The 18,592-nt window shown below is 35.6% G+C and overlaps 3 protein-coding genes across 5 annotated transcripts in view; 2 read left to right on the forward strand and 1 right to left on the reverse strand.

Moving 5' to 3' along the window:
* Nucleotides 1-304, forward strand: part of LOC102596669 (uncharacterized) — a 6,809-nt gene extending 6,505 nt beyond the window's left edge. For all 3 annotated transcript variants that reach the window (XM_006353494.2, XM_006353495.2, XM_006353496.2), the window contains exon 7: nucleotides 192-304. The gene's annotated coding sequence lies outside the window, so the exon portion shown is untranslated. The remainder of the gene's footprint in view (nucleotides 1-191) is intronic.
* A 790-nt stretch (nucleotides 305-1,094) lies between these two features.
* LOC102597436 (mediator of RNA polymerase II transcription subunit 20a-like) lies at nucleotides 1,095-5,480 on the forward strand. The gene is made up of 5 exons (XM_006353497.2): nucleotides 1,095-1,270; nucleotides 1,363-1,505; nucleotides 2,344-2,525; nucleotides 4,286-4,375; nucleotides 4,984-5,480. Exons 1-5 carry the CDS (start codon nucleotides 1,257-1,259, stop codon nucleotides 5,224-5,226), a joined length of 672 nt encoding a protein of 223 aa, XP_006353559.1. The 5' UTR covers nucleotides 1,095-1,256; the 3' UTR covers nucleotides 5,227-5,480.
* A 621-nt stretch (nucleotides 5,481-6,101) lies between these two features.
* Nucleotides 6,102-18,251, reverse strand: LOC102597756 (uncharacterized). Its single transcript, XM_015311380.1, has 15 exons — nucleotides 17,176-18,251; nucleotides 13,987-14,074; nucleotides 13,790-13,898; nucleotides 13,604-13,653; nucleotides 12,553-12,619; nucleotides 11,770-11,842; nucleotides 10,431-10,486; nucleotides 10,140-10,160; nucleotides 9,850-9,925; nucleotides 8,389-8,473; nucleotides 7,997-8,059; nucleotides 7,391-7,450; nucleotides 7,095-7,187; nucleotides 6,620-6,682; nucleotides 6,102-6,530 (listed from the first exon to the last, which is right to left on the reverse strand). Exons 1-15 carry the CDS (start codon nucleotides 17,229-17,231, stop codon nucleotides 6,444-6,446), a joined length of 1,047 nt encoding a protein of 348 aa, XP_015166866.1. The 5' UTR covers nucleotides 17,232-18,251; the 3' UTR covers nucleotides 6,102-6,443.
* Nucleotides 18,252-18,592: the final 341 nt, after the last annotated feature.

Below are 18,592 nucleotides of genomic sequence, written 5' to 3' on the forward strand. Positions count from 1 at the left end.
TTACATTAGAGGCTTGTGCACGTGACAACCAGGTTTTGGGGGTTGAATTAAGTTGACTTGTTTTCGTAATAGTAATTATTATTGAACTTTGCTTTATTTCCGCACTTTATCGAAATGATTGGGTTTAGGCTGACTTGTCTTGGTGGGATACGACGAGTACCATCACATCCATTTTTGGGTCGTGACATGAGGCAAAGAATTTTTGTATGTCTCCATCAATGAATTAGCCCAGATATATAGTGTGTTAATTTTCTCATTCAAATATTGTTATTGTACTTTTATTCAATCATTCTTGCTTTTGTTATCTGTCATTTGTTGTTTATTATGTTTATATTAACTCTTCGAAGCGAAAATTTTGAATTCATTACTACTTATATTGTAATTTTTATGAGTTTAAAGGTTAGATTGTTGGACTAATATGCTACTAACAATAACAGAGATGAGATATCATATTGAGGGCAAAAGTAAAAAAGAGCACTCTAAATTAGTGCAAAATCATTGGTTTTTAATGTTTGCCCTCAAATTTTGTGGTATTTAATTTTTTTCTTTTAAACATTTTTAAGTAAAAATTAAGTGATCAAAATACGTTGGACACCAAAGTAACAAATATTTTTTGTTCGATATAAATTTGTATTTTCATATCATGATATAATTACAGAACTTATGTCACTTAAGGCAAAAATTCAATTCAGAACCTACAAATTATGTCATGTTAAAAGCATAACTTATAGTAGTTTTTATAGAACTTTTGTTGAGCTAGACAAAAGCTCAATTTCAAAACCTTTTCGATATGCAATAAAATACTTATGTCGAACGAAGCAAAAATTCTCGAAGTTACTACCTCCGTTCATTTTTAATTGTCATAAATTTTATTTTAGAGTCAAGCATTAATAACTTTAACTAATATTTTACTATGTATTTTTTAATCATATTGATATGCAAAAAATTGGAATTTATAATACTTTTTATATAGTTTTTTAATATCTAAATTTTTTGTTTAAGATATTGAATTAATGTAATCTAATTCAACTATGAAAATTAGTATCTTTAATAATGTTTTTTTTTCCTTTTTACTTTTTTCATTTATATTTTCAAGAATCACCTTAGTTCTTTCCGCCGAGGAGAGCTTAAGGGATTTTCAGGTATAGGTTTCTCCGGCGAACTTTCCGGTGAGAGGAAAGGGAGTTTGGGGTTTAATTTTCTCCGGCGAATTTCCCGGTGAGAGGAAAAAGGGAACTGTTTCTGCAATCAACAGTATGCCAATCAAATGGTAAGGATTTTGAATTTCACTAAAAACTAACATTATTTGTAGATTTTGGTGTTAGATTAAGTAATTTAAGTGTACAATTTGTGTGTTGCTAGGGTTTTGCACTGGCAGCCAAATGCAGGGACAACAGTCAACACGCAAATACTGACAGAAGTATCTCAATGTGTTGAGAGCATTAATGGTGTTAAAGAAGGAAGGTGGAAAGATACTCTTAGTTTCTATAAACCCATGCTTAGAGGTATTTCATTGCTTAATAAACCATGTAGTTTAGTATCTTTGCATTTTTTTTTGTTATACCTGTGATTTACTAAGGGTGGTCTTTTTTAATTTGGATTCCTTAAAAAGATTGGATTTTTGGGAATGTTTCATCTTCTATAAAATTGAAATGATTTGAGTCAAGAATAGAGTAAAATGGTCGAGGAGGATTCATATAGCCGAGCCCAAGTTTGTATAGTTAATTGATTAATTGGGCGTCTTCTGTGTGGCAGCCTTTCGGGAGAGTGGTAACTCATAGAGGAAATTGGGTGGGGGTGGGGGCATTTGAACATTTACAGGGTAATTATATTACTAAAAATGAAGATTTGGGCAGGGATGTAAAGATTTACTGAGTGAACATTTTAAAAGAAAAGTTAGGACTCCCTTTGAGTTGAGCAGCCTCTAGTGAGGCCGAAAAAGGTGTCTTGTCCTTTGGCTTTTGGGAGAAAAACCCTGGCCTTTTAGGCTATATAACCGATGAACACATACATTGATATATATATGTTAGTATGAGTTTAAGATATTCATTTACAAGCTAGTTAGGCTTGCTTGATAATGCATATCTTGTGCACTAGTGTACCTGTTTCAATCTCGCATGTCATTTTCTTATAATCAAGAAATCTCTCGATTGGCCCGCTTGTCTACTTATCCAATTTAATACTTAGCTTTTGTCTGCGGCAAGCTTCAAACTGATGACGTACATCTAACTTACACATTATGCATTGCCCTCTTTCCAGAAAGCAACCTTGCATGACATTTTTTGTGGGTACTTTTGCACCTTAATAGGAGATTTGATAGTGGAGTGATTTTTTTTTTATTAGTCGAACAAGCAAATTCACTGGAGTTTCCCCGAGATTTTCTGGGGATTTCACTTCAAGAACAGCCCAACAAGTATTACATGGTAATTAGAGGGCAACGGTTGATCATTGAAGCAGAGTCATCAATTCAGACGATAATGGAGAAGTTGCAGTCATACAAAACGAGGGTTGCACTTAATTTTGAGGTTTGTATTACTGAGATCTGTAAATTATTGTTCTTACTGTAGGAAGATGATTAACTTATCTAGCTTTATCTACAACCTTGGCTTTGTTATGAGTGATATCATCTGCATGTATTGTGCTTCAATGCTTCGTGAAGATTGAAGAACCCTTTTTTTTTAATAAAGTAAGTGATATATAACATGAAGGGCATCAAGAAGAGGCAGAGGAATACAAAAGATGTGAGTTTGACATCTCATTTACAAATGAGTGCTACAAAAACTATAGAGCTGACAAAAAACAAGGAAAAACGTGCAACAAAACAAAAGAGCTAAGGAAATCCAAATGAAGAAGCCTATTAAAGTTGAAACCCAATCAAAACATCTGTTGTTCCTTTCGTTCCAAATACACCAAAAAATGCTAGCAGGTACCATATTCCAGATTTTCCTGATGGTACTGTCAACTTTCTTTGAGCTCCAGCTCACATAGGCATCTCTGACAGAGAAGGGCACAGCACAGTATAATCCAAAAATATTAAAGAACATGTGCCAGACATCTGAAGCTACTGGACAGTGGAGAAAAAGGTGGTTTATGGATTCTGAGGTTGACTGACATATGAAGCACTTGTTGTCCAACTGCAGACCCTTTTTAGATAGGTTTGTCTTGCATGAGGCAGGCATCCTTCAAGACCAACCAACTGAATCAGCACACTTTGGAAGGAAGTTTTGTTTTCCAAACTAGTTTCCAGGGGCATAAATTAATCAACATGCTGTTTGAGCACATATCAGCATAACCAACCTTGATAGAGTACATTCCACTCTTAGAGCTTTCCCATTTCATTTTGTCCTGTTGAGAGCTGGTAGTGCATCTTTCCAGTAGTTTCAGCATTTCCAAGTAACCCTGCAGTTTCCTTCTAAGAATTGGGCTCCATGTATTGCCTTCTCTGTTTCGTGCAACCTAAGAGTCTGGATTCCTTGCTATGAGAAAGAGATTTGGAAAAGCATCCTTAAGTATTGTACCCCCTGCCCATTTTTCAGTCCAAAACTTTGTGTTTGCCCCATCACCAATCTGAAAATAGACATCATTGGAGAGGGCTCCCCAAAGATTGTGAATGCTCTTCCATAATCCTGTGCCATGAGGTGTGCTAATAGCTTTAATGCACCAGTGACTGAATCTGCCATATTTTGCAATAATAATATCTTTCCATAAGGCAGCATCATCTTATGTAAACCTTCAATGACATTTCATCAACATGCTTTTGTTATTTAAGGGTAAGTCTTTGACCCCCAGTCCTCCCAATTGCTTTTGGAAGTGTAACTTAAGTTCATTTCACCAGGTAAATCTTGTGATTAGTGCCATTTGCTTTCCATAGAAGACCTTCCACACTTTTATATAACCATTTTACTTTATAAAAGAAGTGAAGATAGAAGAACTTCAAGATGATAATTGTTTAACAGGCTACATGTTGTTTCCTGAAATCATATATCAATCATAAAATAAAGTTTCAATTCTTATAGAGTTGTGTTATCCAGTTGGTTGGTCATTGGCCAACTATACTTTTTCAAACAGGACTCATTCATTTAAACTGGTCAAGTTTGTTCCTTGCAATACCAAAAGTATTATATGTTGTTGTGAAGGTTGCTTGCTATATCTATGGTGATTCTTAGAAGATATTTTTTGCAGACTTGTCATTGTTTGCCTTGCTTTGGTTTATCCTTCAAAATTCTAAAAAAGGACTTACTTAGCACTACTTCATAATACTCATTAGTGTATTTGACTTATATAGGGGTTTCAGTATCAACTTGGTGACTTTCAGCTGCGAGTGGGCAAAGTTGTTACAATACACTCTGAGAACTTGAGGGGAATAGTTATGGAGGTATGAATACCTTTAGATATTTCTTCTCAATTGAATGCTTGTCATGTGGTTAAGCCTTTTTTTTTCGAACATAACTATGTAGGATTTCTGTGATCTATTATGCTTTTAATTTTGCCTGTAGAGGAATTCATTTATTGAGCTTTACCTGGAAAAATAATCACTACGTGTATCCTTCTCTTAATGCTAAAAGATGTGACGTAAGCATATTTTCACATTAAAAGAAGCAGTGATGGAAAAAATGAAGGTACAATCAAATGGATAAGAATCAAGTCAATAGTCGGTGCCTCTAGGGGCAGCATGCTTTAGATATCACATGTGACACTGTGTGGGAACTATCTTGTTGTCCAGCTGACCCCAACTTTGAATAAGGAGAGTTGCTATAGATCGATGGCTAGTCTAGAAATAGTCAAATTATACTGATGTTCTTGAAATGCTGATAGAGACGATGATTATCTCATCAGTATGTACTGTTAGATGAACTGATGTTGCCTAGTTCTTAACTTTCCAGTGTGTTTCTCCACCTTGTCGTTGCATTGCAATGGTACTCCACAAATTTTAAGCTGTGTCTGTTATGAGCATCCTGGCCTCAATGTTTGTTTCTTTTGTAGATGGAGTATCTTCCGATTTCCTCATGGGAGACATCGCACCAAATTATGGGTGAATTCTTCGACATATGGCAAGAAGCTCTTGGAAAACGATCATTACCAGGTCATTTTGTGCACGTTGAACCAAATTTTTCAGAGTATGGTCTCTCTGATCAATACACTTCACAGCACACAGCTGTACAGTATGCTAGCATCATGGCTCAAATGATAGCAACTGCTCAATCATCACAACCAATGAGAAATTAGAAAGTAGCATAATGTTCTGTTGACAGTATAACATTTTGGCCTTGGTACCTGTTGTATTCTCAACACACAAAAACATTAAAAGAAACTGAAGTGTTCTGAAAACCAGGTAATTATGATGCTGCTACTGCTGCCTTATATAGAAAACCAACGTTAAAGACGGATCTACAAGTAGTAAGAAACTGAAGTGTTTCGTTGATTTTAACCTTGGCCTCAAACAGAATAGAGATTACTGATATCCAAGAGTGTGCTTTCTTAAAATTATGTTGTACTCTTTTTGTTCAGGAACAAATTCGGAATATGCAGATATATAGCTACTCCTTATATACATGCAACTAAAACCCAGAATCTCAGTACAGAGCAAGCTTAGAGCTAGTATGGTTTCAAATCAGTGTAATTTATTTTCCTTTTACTGCTGAGATGAAAGGGAAATGTGGGTTTTTGTCTGAAGAACTTTATGGACTTTGGAGAGTAAATGCTTTCTTCTTCAATCATTATTTTTTGCTCAAAAAGGATATATATTATACTTGTTAATTACTATTGAAAATTTTATGAAACTTGAATCATTTAAATTCCATCACCATTAAAGATGGCAATTGGCGGGTGGGACAGAGTGGGAAACTCATAAATAGGGTGGAGTATTACATATCTAAATACCCCAATTAGTCTCCATTGTGTCAGTTTAACACTTCAACTTAAGATGATCATCTAGACACCTCCCACAACACAATGGGAATGAGTTGGAGTGCTTACTTTTCAAATGCGGCCAATTATGCCAAATGATGAAAACTTTGCCTACATGTGTCTAGAACCATAAACTTAAAATCTTGAATACACCTTTTGATCTTTCGATGTCATCCAATATTGGACACATGGTCTTTGGGAAAACAACCTTGTAAGCTTTGGCTATGGCAATAAAATGACTAATTTACAGTGAAAGCAAATTGTTAGAACAGATTCATCCAAAAGAAACCTAATATAGGAAGAAAAGATATGAGATAAATAGTAGTGGAAAAAACTATACAAAGCTGAAAGTCTGAAAGATGAGCAAACGTCTGAGCTTAATCTGTACATGTGCAGATGGGACCATTAGGTTTTCCAAGAATGGTATTGCAAAAGATCTAAAAAGGAAGCTCCTGCTATGCACAAGGTCCGAGGAAGAGCCGAACCACAAGGATCTATTGTACACAGCAAAAGATCTAGCAGTTAGTCAGGCTGAACTATTCACGCATTTGAATCTTCAGTGTGGTAATTGTTTTCTGCAGTTCCAAGTTTGACATCCTCTCCAGCTCCAAAGCACGTTCGAGCTTTTATCCAGCCAAGAAAAAAAACATTTGGTGTAATAGAGGAAAAGGAAACGACAATATTATAGCAATGAACCATAAATAAGTACTACCTTAGCTGCTCGGCTGCTCCATTCTCCCAGAATAGCTCTGAGTCTCTCGTTTTCTTCTACATACTGTTTCAGAGAGAGAGAGAGAGATGTCATGCACCTTTCTTCGGAAAAAAGAAGCATGATCAAGCGAGACAGCGAGAGTCCAAATACTATACAAGACATACAATGAAGATAGAATAAACCTAGATGTGATCGACTAGGTGGTTGTTGTACAAGACTTGTGTAGCGGACCACATTTAACAATTTAGATATAACTTGCTATGACAGTTGAGAAACAACAAGCTAATTAACAGGGGAAGCAAAGAGACCAAAGAAATAAAGAAGAATGTGCTAAATCCTTTCAAAATGGTCCACTTTTATTCGGCCGATAAATGACTACATGAAAACTAATACTACAATGTAATTTTTTAACAAGTTCATTATTAATAGCAAATAAGTTCCAATTGCTTAAGGTTACTCGACTTTTAAAACACACCTGATTGTTTGCACTGCGAATACGCTGAATCTCGGCATCCTTCTCCTCTACAATAGATCGAGCAAGCCTCAGCTCAGATTGTAATTGATTCATCTGAAACCCACAAGTATTTAGTAGACGAGGTAAAAGGATAAAACAAGATGCGCTAGACTTCCAGTTTGAAGTGTGAAAAGAAATTTTATTCTAAATATAAAAACTTCTTCCACCACAATACAGACATACAATTGCACGTGCGCTGTTCAGAACCATAGGTCTGTTGGAAATGAAAAAGGACAAAACTGCATGTCACATATTACCTCAGCTTTGAGTGTACGTAACTCTTGATCTCGAGTTGCCAACAGGTGAGCAAGATCTACCTGGAAGAACCAAGACAAGTCGTTAACTTCATCACTTTCAAAACTTAATCCCAAATTCTAGTGATTAATGACTATTCAAGGTGGCTAATCTCATTATCAGCAGTCCCATATCATATGGTTATCAATTTTTCTATCAGACAAAAAAAATCGTGAGAGAATCATGAAGGATATGATTGCTAGTGTATGCGATATCGTTCTCAGCATCTATGACATGTTGTCTTTTTGAAAAAAAAATCCCCTTTTAGTTGCTACGAGATACTACTTGTTCAGTTCGTCAAAACTCATTGACATGAGTGATCAAAATGATAGGATTGGGGCCAAGCTTTAACGCCCCTACTAATAGGACAGAAAAGCTGGATGATCATCTTAAACAGACGAAGGTCACTAAGATCTTACAAGTTCATGTTTCTCAAGTTCTTCCATTTTCCCGTTTTATTTGTATAGCTTAAAACAATTAACTTGCCATGCAGCCCAACAAGTACATTTTGTTTCTTTCCAGGATAATACAGAAACAGCAACACAGTTTTGAACAGCAGAAACACATACCTGAGGTGCAGTCCCATCATTAGACCTTTCGAATTTGCTTAAGGTTTCTTGCAGTCTAAGAATCTAGAAGAAAAAGGATTAAATTAACTCGAGAAAAGAAAGAAAAATTTCCATAAGAAACAATCAGGATTAAAATCCATTTGTTCATAAGAGATATATACATCCTGAAGAGACAAGACGTAAAAATGTCTAGACGTGTACTTTCTTTCCAAGAAAAGCAGGTCATTCTTAACTTATACTAATAAATATACTTCTATGTGTTATTAATTACTACTTGATTTACCAACTAATATAGAGCAGCCCAAAGTCCAGTTTCTACATCCTTCCCAACCCCCAAAAAGTTTGAGAAGCATATTGCCAGCGAGATCTTGGAGTTTCTTATAACTGCTTACCTCCTCACCCAAAAAGTGTATATTTTCTTGCTGATATTGCAACAACGCCATCTGCTGATCTGACAGTCGACCACCGTCCTGGTATCTGTACAACAGAAGGCTCTTAGCAAAATCATCATTTTATCATCTAGAAGCAGTGGTGAAAAAATATCTAGAAGCATTGAAGCTTTCTTCTATCTCTTCTCAAAAGTCCTATCTGAGGGCAATAAAGATAGTTGCAATGACATGATAAAAGTACAAATCCCTGTTGCATATAATGATTGGTTTGGGAAAGACAAAAAAATACTTGGGATTTATTATTTTAGCATCAGTTATTCCTCTCAAGGCCTCCCACTTCCCCAACTGCCAAATGCTTGATCATATCAGAGATCAAATAAGATATCATGTCGCAAAAACACGTAGTAGTTACTAACTATATCTCATTAAACATGAACTCAAACAAAGATGACAATATTGTCAATCCCAATTTGTTTGACCCAACTCAGTTTTGGTCATTCCAAATCATTTTACCCCTTCCTCTAATGCAAAGATCCCCACCATCAAGATCTACACTTGCCATAAAATAAATACTTCTTTATATTCTTATAGCTTTGATATCACATTTTTCAAGAAAATTCCCCACTTCCCCAGTTTTCAACTACACACCTCTAACAAACTGCAATTAACAAAACCTAGTAAAGCTTTTCAGAGTTATCTATATAGGGACTAGGAGAGTAATTTGACTTGCCAAACACATTGCAGTTTTTGTTTCCTTGTCAAGTAGAGTAGAGCATAATTTTTTGATACATTTACAGACTCAAAAAGAGAAGTGTGTTGAAGTCATTTTTTAATTAAAATAATAGACTAAAAAAGCACAGAAATTACACCCACATTGCACCTTGTTGTAAATAGAATCATGGAAGAGCCCTCCATTATCCTATACAAATTTAGGGCCTGATTGGATGGCCACCTTGTAATTGAATTAGGGCGTAATTGGGTGTAATTACCCTTTTAACGACTGGCCAAGTAATTACTTCGTCAGCATGGAATTGGGTGTAGTTGAGGGGAGTAATTACAGTTTCCAGTTCTCAAGAGGAGCAAAGAATTGGAAGTAATTACAAAGTCTAATTACCAGATGGCTTTTCAAATTCTTTCTTTTTTCATTTTTAATATTTCTTATACACATATATGTTGTCACACATTAAAACTCATTTACATGTTCATATGAAAAAAATAAATTACAATTAAATTTTATTGAAAATAAAAGAATATTCAACTACGTAATTACATGCAACCAAACATGAGATTGAGTATCACCCTGTAATTACTATATTGTGTAGCTATTAGGTTGTGTGATTACTAGTTTTCAAACGGCCATGTAATCAGATAGTGTTTTCAAGCATGCCCTAAAGGTAAAGTAATAGTCACCCAATTATTGGACAAAATGTTTCTCCATAATCAGACTGTAAACCTGAGAGGTACCTCAAACCTTCCAGAGAACTTGATGGTTGAAGTGGAGAATAAAGTGACTTTAAAACATCGGGCTGGGAATCCAATGGTTTTAGACCCGGAGTTGGTTACCGGGTTCAATCGAGTCGGGTTGGGCTAGTTTGGATACTTGATGTAGAGGTCATGCAATTAGAGCCGTCAATATGGGCTAGGCCCGATGGGCCGGCCTGGCCTAACCCGTGATTTGTTAGGGTTGGATTACGATTTTTGTAGCCCATTTAAGAAAAGGGTTTTTTAGCCCGGCCTGAATAATATTTATCATTAATTGTACTGGTGAACGCAACCTGAAGAGAGTAGAAGGTTTAATTGACTTTATTTTGCATCTGCACTTTCTAATAATATAGAACAGGTTAGAATTTCTAATAGGTCATTTAAAAGACAGAAAAACTATTTTCAAATTCTCAAACATGAAGATGCTTTATGTTTTAACATCATCTCTCAAGCATGCAATTCAGTAGGAGTCTTCTCTAGACGGTTTAGGGGTTTAAAAATGATGAAATTTTACCAAGGAAATTGACTTTTGTTAAAAGCAACCCCTAAAGGAGGTTACTCACCAATATAGACTGTCATGAAAGAACTAACACATACTACTTCCGTCAGCATGACGATCCTACAAAAATGAAGCAAGTTCAGAAAACATCACAAAGAATAAATATATAAACTTCAATACCACAGTTATAGCCCACGCAACCTCCAACTTTGCATGTAACTAAAGGAACAGAAATGTGATCAGATATATATACACATCCTTGAGGTCCTACTATTTTGATAATTGTAAAGCCTAGGCAGCCTTTACATTGAGCCTGAACCAGTGAAACCTTCAAGCTCTTTCTTCTTCCACCCATGAATGACAACTTTAAGGATTTAGATGAACTTATATTTGGGGAACTAAGATCAAGTTCATGTGCCACATCCACCCCACCAATCTGACATTTTTGGTCCTAATTTTTCGTGGATTCAACAGAACATATTGATATATGATATATCAAATCCACCTCAACTGTTTTCAGTCCTTGAAGTGGATATCTCTAAACCAAAGCGAGAACGGCAGCTGTTTAGAATTTACCCTGCCTCATTACACTCTTCATCTGTGCAAATCTGGAAAATGTGTCTCTATTACTAAAAAAATCACATTCATCTGCTTTCAGTCCTTGAGGTGGAGCTCTCTAAACTAAAGTGAAAACGGCAGCAACTTATATTTTACCATCTTCCTCATTACACTGTACATTTGTGAGAGTTTTTTGGGAAATACCGTTACTTGAAAATTTCAGGTTGTATAGTTAAGATGTTTCTTTTTTAATTCTTATTTCAAAACAAAGCAAATTAAAATAAGAATTAGAGAGATTCAGTTCCTTTACCTTTTTCATGTTAGAACCTGGCGGCCAATACTTAAAGCTCCAAGAAAGTCCCATATATGACTCCTTGAGAGTCTCATTTTCCTCGTCTACAACTTATCTATGGATAGTAAATAAAGTTATTATTCCCCATCATACTTCCATATTTTAAGTTTCTTCACCTATCCAAACTTGAAATCCTAAAGATTTTTTATTTTTTTTTGAAAAGGTAACTTGAAATCCTAAAGATTTTGAAGAGCTTTTTATAAATTTTATCCTCAAAACCACCTCTCTGACTTGAATGCTACCTCGCCTAAAAGTGTCTAGCATAACTTAGATTTAACATTTATGTTTTGCTAAAAGATAGCTGTATCATAGAATACCTAGATAAAGATATAATTTACTAATGCATAATACATCAGAAATTATCCTCAAATTAAGAAGGAAAAAGTCCCCCGGGACCATTTCAATACTGAAAGTTGCTAAATAAACATCTCTTTATGCAAGGAGCTGCACAGAATTAAGAAAATCGATGCAGTCAATTTCTTGGAATGTAAACCTGAATAGTGTCAACATAGAGAGGATGCCAATATGTGGGTCCCAAACCATGACAAGCAGCATCGCAGCGGTTCCTGTAATTGAAATGTTTCAAATGGATATTCATTTTAAAAGAAACAAAAGGAAAATAATTCTTACTTTTTAAAACAATTACGGAAGCAACTTAGAATTAAACTAGTTAGTTGTTCCTGGAGTATTATTCAAATAACAGACGAATCTGAGAAGAAATTACAACAGTACAGCTTTCTTTAAAAAGAAAAAAAATAATGGTCTTAGCTTGTTTCATGCACACATTTTGATCTCTTGAATATTAGTATCTTTTAAGCACGGTGTTCATTAATTACTTCACACTCAGATTTATCAGCTTCTCTTTTCCCTTATGGGAGCTATAGTGGAGGATTGAGAAGGTCCAAGATCAGATCCTCATGTGCAAATTAACAGATCATACATAGAAAATAATTGTAATTTCTGTAAGAAAATAGCAGAGATGCAATTCACTTATAGCAGATTAGTTGGCATGATAGGTGATTTCTTCCCATCTGCCTAAGTCTTGTGGCAAAGTTAAACCAACAATTGTGTTGGTGGGAGGTAGCAAGTCCCGGTGGAATAGTTGAGTTGCACACAAGCTGGCCCAGACACCACCGTCATAAGGAAAATAGTTGAAAACTAACAGCAAGATTTGATTTGACCACAGATTTGTGGTAGAGATGATCAAAACTAATTGAGAAAAAGGATAGTAAAAGAAAATACTGCCGCATAAACTAGAGAATCAGGTAATGCATACCATATGCGATTGTAGCAAATGGTAGGCGAATAATATGCTTCAGTTTCTGGCTGAAAATATAGTACCCCTACAAAATTAAAGTTCATATTATTGCAAATATTAGAAATTGTTGTTTATAGAACATATGATTTTGAATGAAGACGCTAAAATGAAGATGATCTATATTGATAGCTGATATATATCAGTAAATTCTATTTCCCATCCAAGTAAAGTTGCCAGAAGTCTTTCATTCAACAAAAAAGAAAGATATCAGGAACCCTGAGAATATGTATCTGAATTGTAGAGCAGAGAAGTTGCCAACTCGCTTAACTGAATTTCGTTACTTTGTACCCACAGAATAGAAAGGAGAAAGAAAACAAATAGCAAAAGTTTGAAATCCATATGCGACTCAATTCTTCCCTCTGCTTAAAAAGTACAATTCATGATTTCCTAGATCCATTTTCAAGGTCTTAGGCCCTCCTACAATTTGCCTCCAGTGAGATTATGCTCTACCTCATTTGGGAAACCTTTAGTTCCATACAGTTTGTAAATCAGGTTCTTTGACCATACTGATCTGTTTCTCCAGCTTACTGGTACCACCCACTTTGGACACCCAACAGAGTGCATACTAAGGAATGACACTTGAATAATATGATTTTTTCGGCACCATAACATCATTAATATGCCAAAGACCCCACAAGTAGATGATTTCTACCAAGATTATATACAAGGAGAGAATCTTTTTTTTTTTTTGATAACAAAGTATAGATAAGGAGAGATTTTTAACTCCATGTTTTCTTCTGAGCACATGTCACAAGAGAAGGGAGAGGAGAAGGGTGAGGTATGGATGAAAGTTATGTCAATGAGGTCATATATTCATTTATAGCTAAGAAAACTTGAAATTGCCCTTCCAGTGTTGTTTTTAACTCTCTTCCCCAATAACTTTCATCTCAAGCTACATATTGAAAGAATAATATTTATCATTAATGGCCATTTCAACAACAAAACCTTGATCTCAAGCTAGTTGGGCTCCATACATATTATAATCATGAAAAATAGTAAAAATACTGACCTGTAACCGTATTTTCTTGACTTGATAGACCAAATATTGCTGAAAAATGCCTACAGAGGGAAGTCACATGCTGGAAAAATTAGAGCTATAGAGGGAAGTCATATGCTGGAAAAATACAATGATATGCAGGAGATTTAAATCTTATGATTTGCTGAAAGCATACGAAAGAAGACAGAGAATGCGCACCTGTGACAACAAGGAGGGCAACATTACAGCTGCAAAGAAGTGGGAACACTAATCCTTTTATCGGGTGAAATATCCATGTAGCTCCCACCGCCAAAACAGCAAAGCCTGCCTACAATTTGTCATAATTAGTTCACCTAGAAGGTGGCTAAATTTGCATCTTTGTCACAGCCACCAAGAATTCATGAACTGATACTTGCCAATAAGAAACAGTAGAAAATACTCCCAATGAGGCTCGTAGGCTTCCTATGACCGGATAGAGGTGCTTCATGCAGTACGTCCACAAACCTACAGTTGAATAAGCAGCATAATTAGTAATTAGAAAGAGAAGTTGAAGTATTAAGTCAAAACAGGAACAACCTATTGTTTAGTCTCATCATTTAACTTGAATAGTCATATGATTCCCAAGAGACATCTCTACTTTGCTTACACACAATTGTATACCATCCTAGTTCACCCCCTCCATTCCTTTAATTTATTCAATTCCTTAGGGATACTCTCAAAAATTACAGCCGCTTAGTGTCTAGGTTCAGACTTCAAAAATCATTAGAGTATAGTCACTCAGAGAATTACAAGAAAATCATTAATATTTGGAAGGAGCTCATATAAGAAACTCAAATCAACTATACCTCAATCCCAAATTGGTTGGGATGGACTATATGAGTCCTCTGTATCCATGTTATTCTATTTAGACCATTCCATTCCAAGCCAATGTTGCACATACCTAGTTGGCAACATCCAACAAATTAGTATTGGAGGATTTAACATGGGAAGAAAATAGAAATCACCAATTCTCTCTGTCTCATTAAATGTGGCATACTTCTCATTTATGTGATAGACTTTCTTTTTAAGTTTGTCCCTGAACGAATGACAACTTTCTGTATGTATAACCAATTTAACTTTAAATTTCACACTTTACCCTAAATGAGATGATTTATAGTCATCCCACTTGCTGGGACTACACTGGGTATGACAATATGTTGTTGTTGTTGTTGTTGTTGAGATGATTTCTAGTCACACAAATGTGTTTGGTTTTAAACCATAAGATTCGAAAGTCTTTAGTTTTTTCTTAAACTTCATTCCTATCAAACACCGCCATATAAATTGAAATGGAAGGAGTAATATTTTCCGTCAGTTGACCACGAAATACTCTATTGGAAATACCCTCTCTACCTTTATAAGGTAGGGGTAAGGTTGCATACACACCACCCTTCCCAGACCCAACTAATGAAATTACACTAGGTATATTGTTGTTGCTGTTAGTTCAACACGAATTACAATAGCGCCTTTGCAAATTGCTTCCGAATCAACATGAGCACACCTTGATTAGTTTACTAGGTAGAGGTTATCTTTTTTCTTAATGAATACTAGGTAGATGTTATCTTCAATCAACACAAGTATTGGGTAACTCTACCCATCAAGGTATAATTAGCCGGAGGAGTACACCTAGTGTCGCATCTGCAAGGATTCCAGCTTGATCCCAACTCCCAAGGTTATTACTCCATCTCTTCAACCACTAGGAATCCCTTATGGATAATGTTACAGTCTGAATCAGAGAACTCAACCCAAAAGACTACCTATTAGATGGGAGAGTTCATTGAGCCTATAAATTCATTACTATGTCTCTGTTTAATCAATGAGGAACAATTGACACACGACAATTCTCCTTGCTTGAGGACCAACGACTTTGTTGATCATGACTGGCACCACTTCTTTTTAATCCAGGCTGGCACTCTTAGAACCCCTCTGGCCAAGTTGGTCACGACTGGCATCTCATTCCTTTTTTCCTTATTGCGCTCAGTTGATCACAACCGGCACCCCACTTGGATCTAGGCTACCACTGCTGGCACTCTACTAGTTGGTCACATCTGGCACCCTTCTAGATCGATACCCACTCTCAGTGGTCTATTAGGCCATCACTTCGAGTCTCAGTCTCAAGCATTAATTGACCTGTCCTAATATCAATTGTTGTAGACTGACAGGAGAGCGCAATCCAAAAGACTAGATTATTAGGTGGAAGATGTCCATTCAACATAAAAAAATCATTACTATTTCTCTTATAATACATAGATGGTGATAGTTCAGGTAGGAAAAGAAAAAGGGAACAACCGATTGTTGAAGTGTGAAACTCGCGAAAAAAGTGATAGTTCACGTGTTTTTGTCCATTATCTCTCAAATTAACTTGGAAGTAAAAAGATCAAAACTTTGGAACAGAATTGCGTCATTTTGAGGATTTGGGCAATGTAAATAGTTCTGGTGTTGTAAACTGTGTTACATGCCAGTGGATTTGTAACTTTGGGTTTTGGTACCTTCTTGGTACTTAGTTAATAAACCTTTACCTTATCAAAAGAAAAAAACTGTGTCACATGCCAGTGGAATTGTACTACTTGGTAAAATGTGGATCTGACAAGCAGAGAACTTGTGGGATGAAGTTATATGATTGTGATGCTTGCAATTGAAAGTTGTTTTGTCTTAGAAATTGCTTTTTCTATATATTAGTAGTAGTGTTTCTCTTCTTCTGATTCTTACAAAAAAAAAGGTATATATGAGTTTACTCCGTATAGGTGCAGTCAGTAAGTAGTCATTGCACTTAAAACTACTTGTCTAATGTCTGTGTTGAATCGAATTATATATGAGTTTCCTACCATTTCAGAAGAATGTGATTTATGGGCCAGTGAGTTTTATGGAAAAAAAAAGTTCTTTAATATGCCAGAAGCTACCTAATTTTTTGCGAGGAAATGTGGCTTAGAAAAGGTACGAGACTATTCTATTGAAGGTCTCGTAGTTTCTTATTCTTCAATTACTGTGTTGTTTCTTGTCTTCATTTATCACATTAGTCTACTATGTATGGTGTATTACACTTTCTCTATTATTTGTCAAGCCTTGTCTACCTTTGTAGTGTCTTTTTAAAACTGCCTTGTCATGTATCACTCGAGCCAAGGGTCTTTCGAAAACAAACCTCTCTATCTCTACAAGGTGGCAATAAAATTTGCATATACTCTACCCTCCCCAGACCCATTCATGAAAATACATTGGATATATAGTAATTGTTGTTGAGTGCCAATTGACACACAACGAGTCACCCCTTGGAAAACTATCATAACGACGCCCTTCACTTCCCAAAATCAAGGTTTCCTCAACCAAATTACAGTCCCCCTTTCAACCAGTTCAAATCCCTAATTTCATTTTTCTAAAAAAACGAATATGATCCCCAAAAATGAAATAGTACAAGTATTTTAGTGATTTTTTAGGTTGTTGAGCTAGAAAATGATGAATTACTAAATTACAAAGCATTTACTTAGCAGATAATTAACAAAATATGATATATTTGAAATTCCAAGTACAAATTACAATCAGTATAATAAATTGGAGGATTTTTTTGCACTTACAGACTGTTTTCGTCTGGTGATTCTGAAATTAAAGAAGAATGTATTTCTGTTGACATCTTCTTCTTCGTCGTCTTCGTCTTCGTCTAGCTCGAACGATTTTTTGCCTTCATAATATTTACAGTTTCTTCAAAAACCATTTCGCAGACCTTGAAAATGACAAAAATGTGAAACCAAACCAAACTGAAATAAACTCGGTTTGGTTCGGTTATTACAATTTCGGTTCGGTTTATTTCGGTTTGATTTTCGGTTTAACCAAATTTAATTAACAGTGGCCTGTGGTTGTGGGCTGTGGCATCAGGCATGGCCATAAGCAAAGCAGTATTATGAACATTGCAATTCACATTTGTGCTTGTTAAATTAACGCTAGAGAAATGACCAAATTAATAACTAGCACTTGGAAAAGTAAGTACCGTTCATGAGCTCGTTGTTTACAAAGGGCAGAGGGGTATCATGTTATTCATGTGGCATCTGGATAATTTTTAGTACAGTGAAAAAAAAAAGGCTTCAGAAGTGCAGGTATTGAAAAAAAAAGCTTCAGAAATCAGAAGTGCAGACTTCAAAAGTGCAGGAATTTAACATGTATTGAAAATTTGAAGCAACTCAACAAGTGCAGGACACAACTCACAGTCACAAGTCTGTCACAACTTTTGTGACTTGTGAGCACAACAAGTGCATATTCTCATCAACATTAACAAACTACCATATTATCGACTAAAATATCCAAACATTTAACATGTTCAAGGAGCAGACAAATTCTTTTCAACTGCAAGTCTGAAACACCACTTTTCACTTTCTTATGCAATTTGAGAGGTCTATTGTAGATGGAATAGAAATCTATTTATCTCTCTGAAACCTAATTATTGAAACAGACATGAATAAAACACTCATAAACAAACATGGACAGAGCCTGAAGGAATGATCACACCGCGTAAGTAGTAACTGAGAGTTGAGAGACGAGAGTTGACTGACGAGTGATGATAGTTGATAGTTGATAGTTGAGAGTTCAGAGGTGAGAGATGAGAGATGAGAGTTGTGGCGTATGTTGACTGTTTCGAGATGAGAGACGAGTTAGACGACTGATTTTAGGGAAATTAGTTTTTAGGGATTTCTGATTTTTTTTATTGGAATTTGGGCTGGGCATGGGCTGAGAATTAAGGTTGTGGGCTATCAGCTATGGGCCGGCTGGAGCCTGGACATGGGCTGAGATTTTAATTAAGGGGTAAAGAATATATACATATAATTTCGGTTTTTCGGTTAACCGAATTTTTTAAGCTAAAAACCGAAAAACTGAAATATTAAAAACTGAAACCGAAACCAACCGAAAAACCGAAACCGAAATTTAAAAAAAATCGGTTCGGTCGGTTTTTTCGGTTTTAACCATATTATGCCCAGCCCTAAGTGTAGTTAAGTAATTTGT

Source organism: Solanum tuberosum, unplaced genomic scaffold (genome assembly GCF_000226075.1).
Source record: "Solanum tuberosum cultivar DM 1-3 516 R44 unplaced genomic scaffold, SolTub_3.0 scf00155, whole genome shotgun sequence".
Taxonomy (NCBI): domain Eukaryota; kingdom Viridiplantae; phylum Streptophyta; class Magnoliopsida; order Solanales; family Solanaceae; genus Solanum; species Solanum tuberosum.

What these genes read in the sequence shown, in the direction of transcription:
- LOC102597436 (XM_006353497.2), top strand. An exon ending in CTATAAACCCATGCTTAGAG is followed by an intron (nt 1,506 to 2,343) that starts GTATTTCATTGC and finishes TTTTTTTATTAG; the next exon opens with TCGAACAAGCAAATTCACTG. An exon ending in GGGTTGCACTTAATTTTGAG is followed by an intron (nt 2,526 to 4,285) that starts GTTTGTATTACT and finishes TGACTTATATAG; the next exon opens with GGGTTTCAGTATCAACTTGG.
- LOC102597756 (XM_015311380.1), bottom strand. Translation starts at nt 17,231, where the DNA reads ATGTCAACAGAAATACATTCTTCTTTAATTTCAGAATCACCAGACGAA. An exon ending in TCACCAGACGAAAACAGTCT is followed by an intron (nt 14,075 to 17,175) that starts GTAAGTGCAAAA and finishes ATTCAACTGTAG; the next exon opens with GTTTGTGGACGTACTGCATG. An exon ending in TACACTTTTTGGGTGAGGAG is followed by an intron (nt 8,060 to 8,388) that starts GTAAGCAGTTAT and finishes TTTTTCTTCTAG; the next exon opens with ATTCTTAGACTGCAAGAAAC.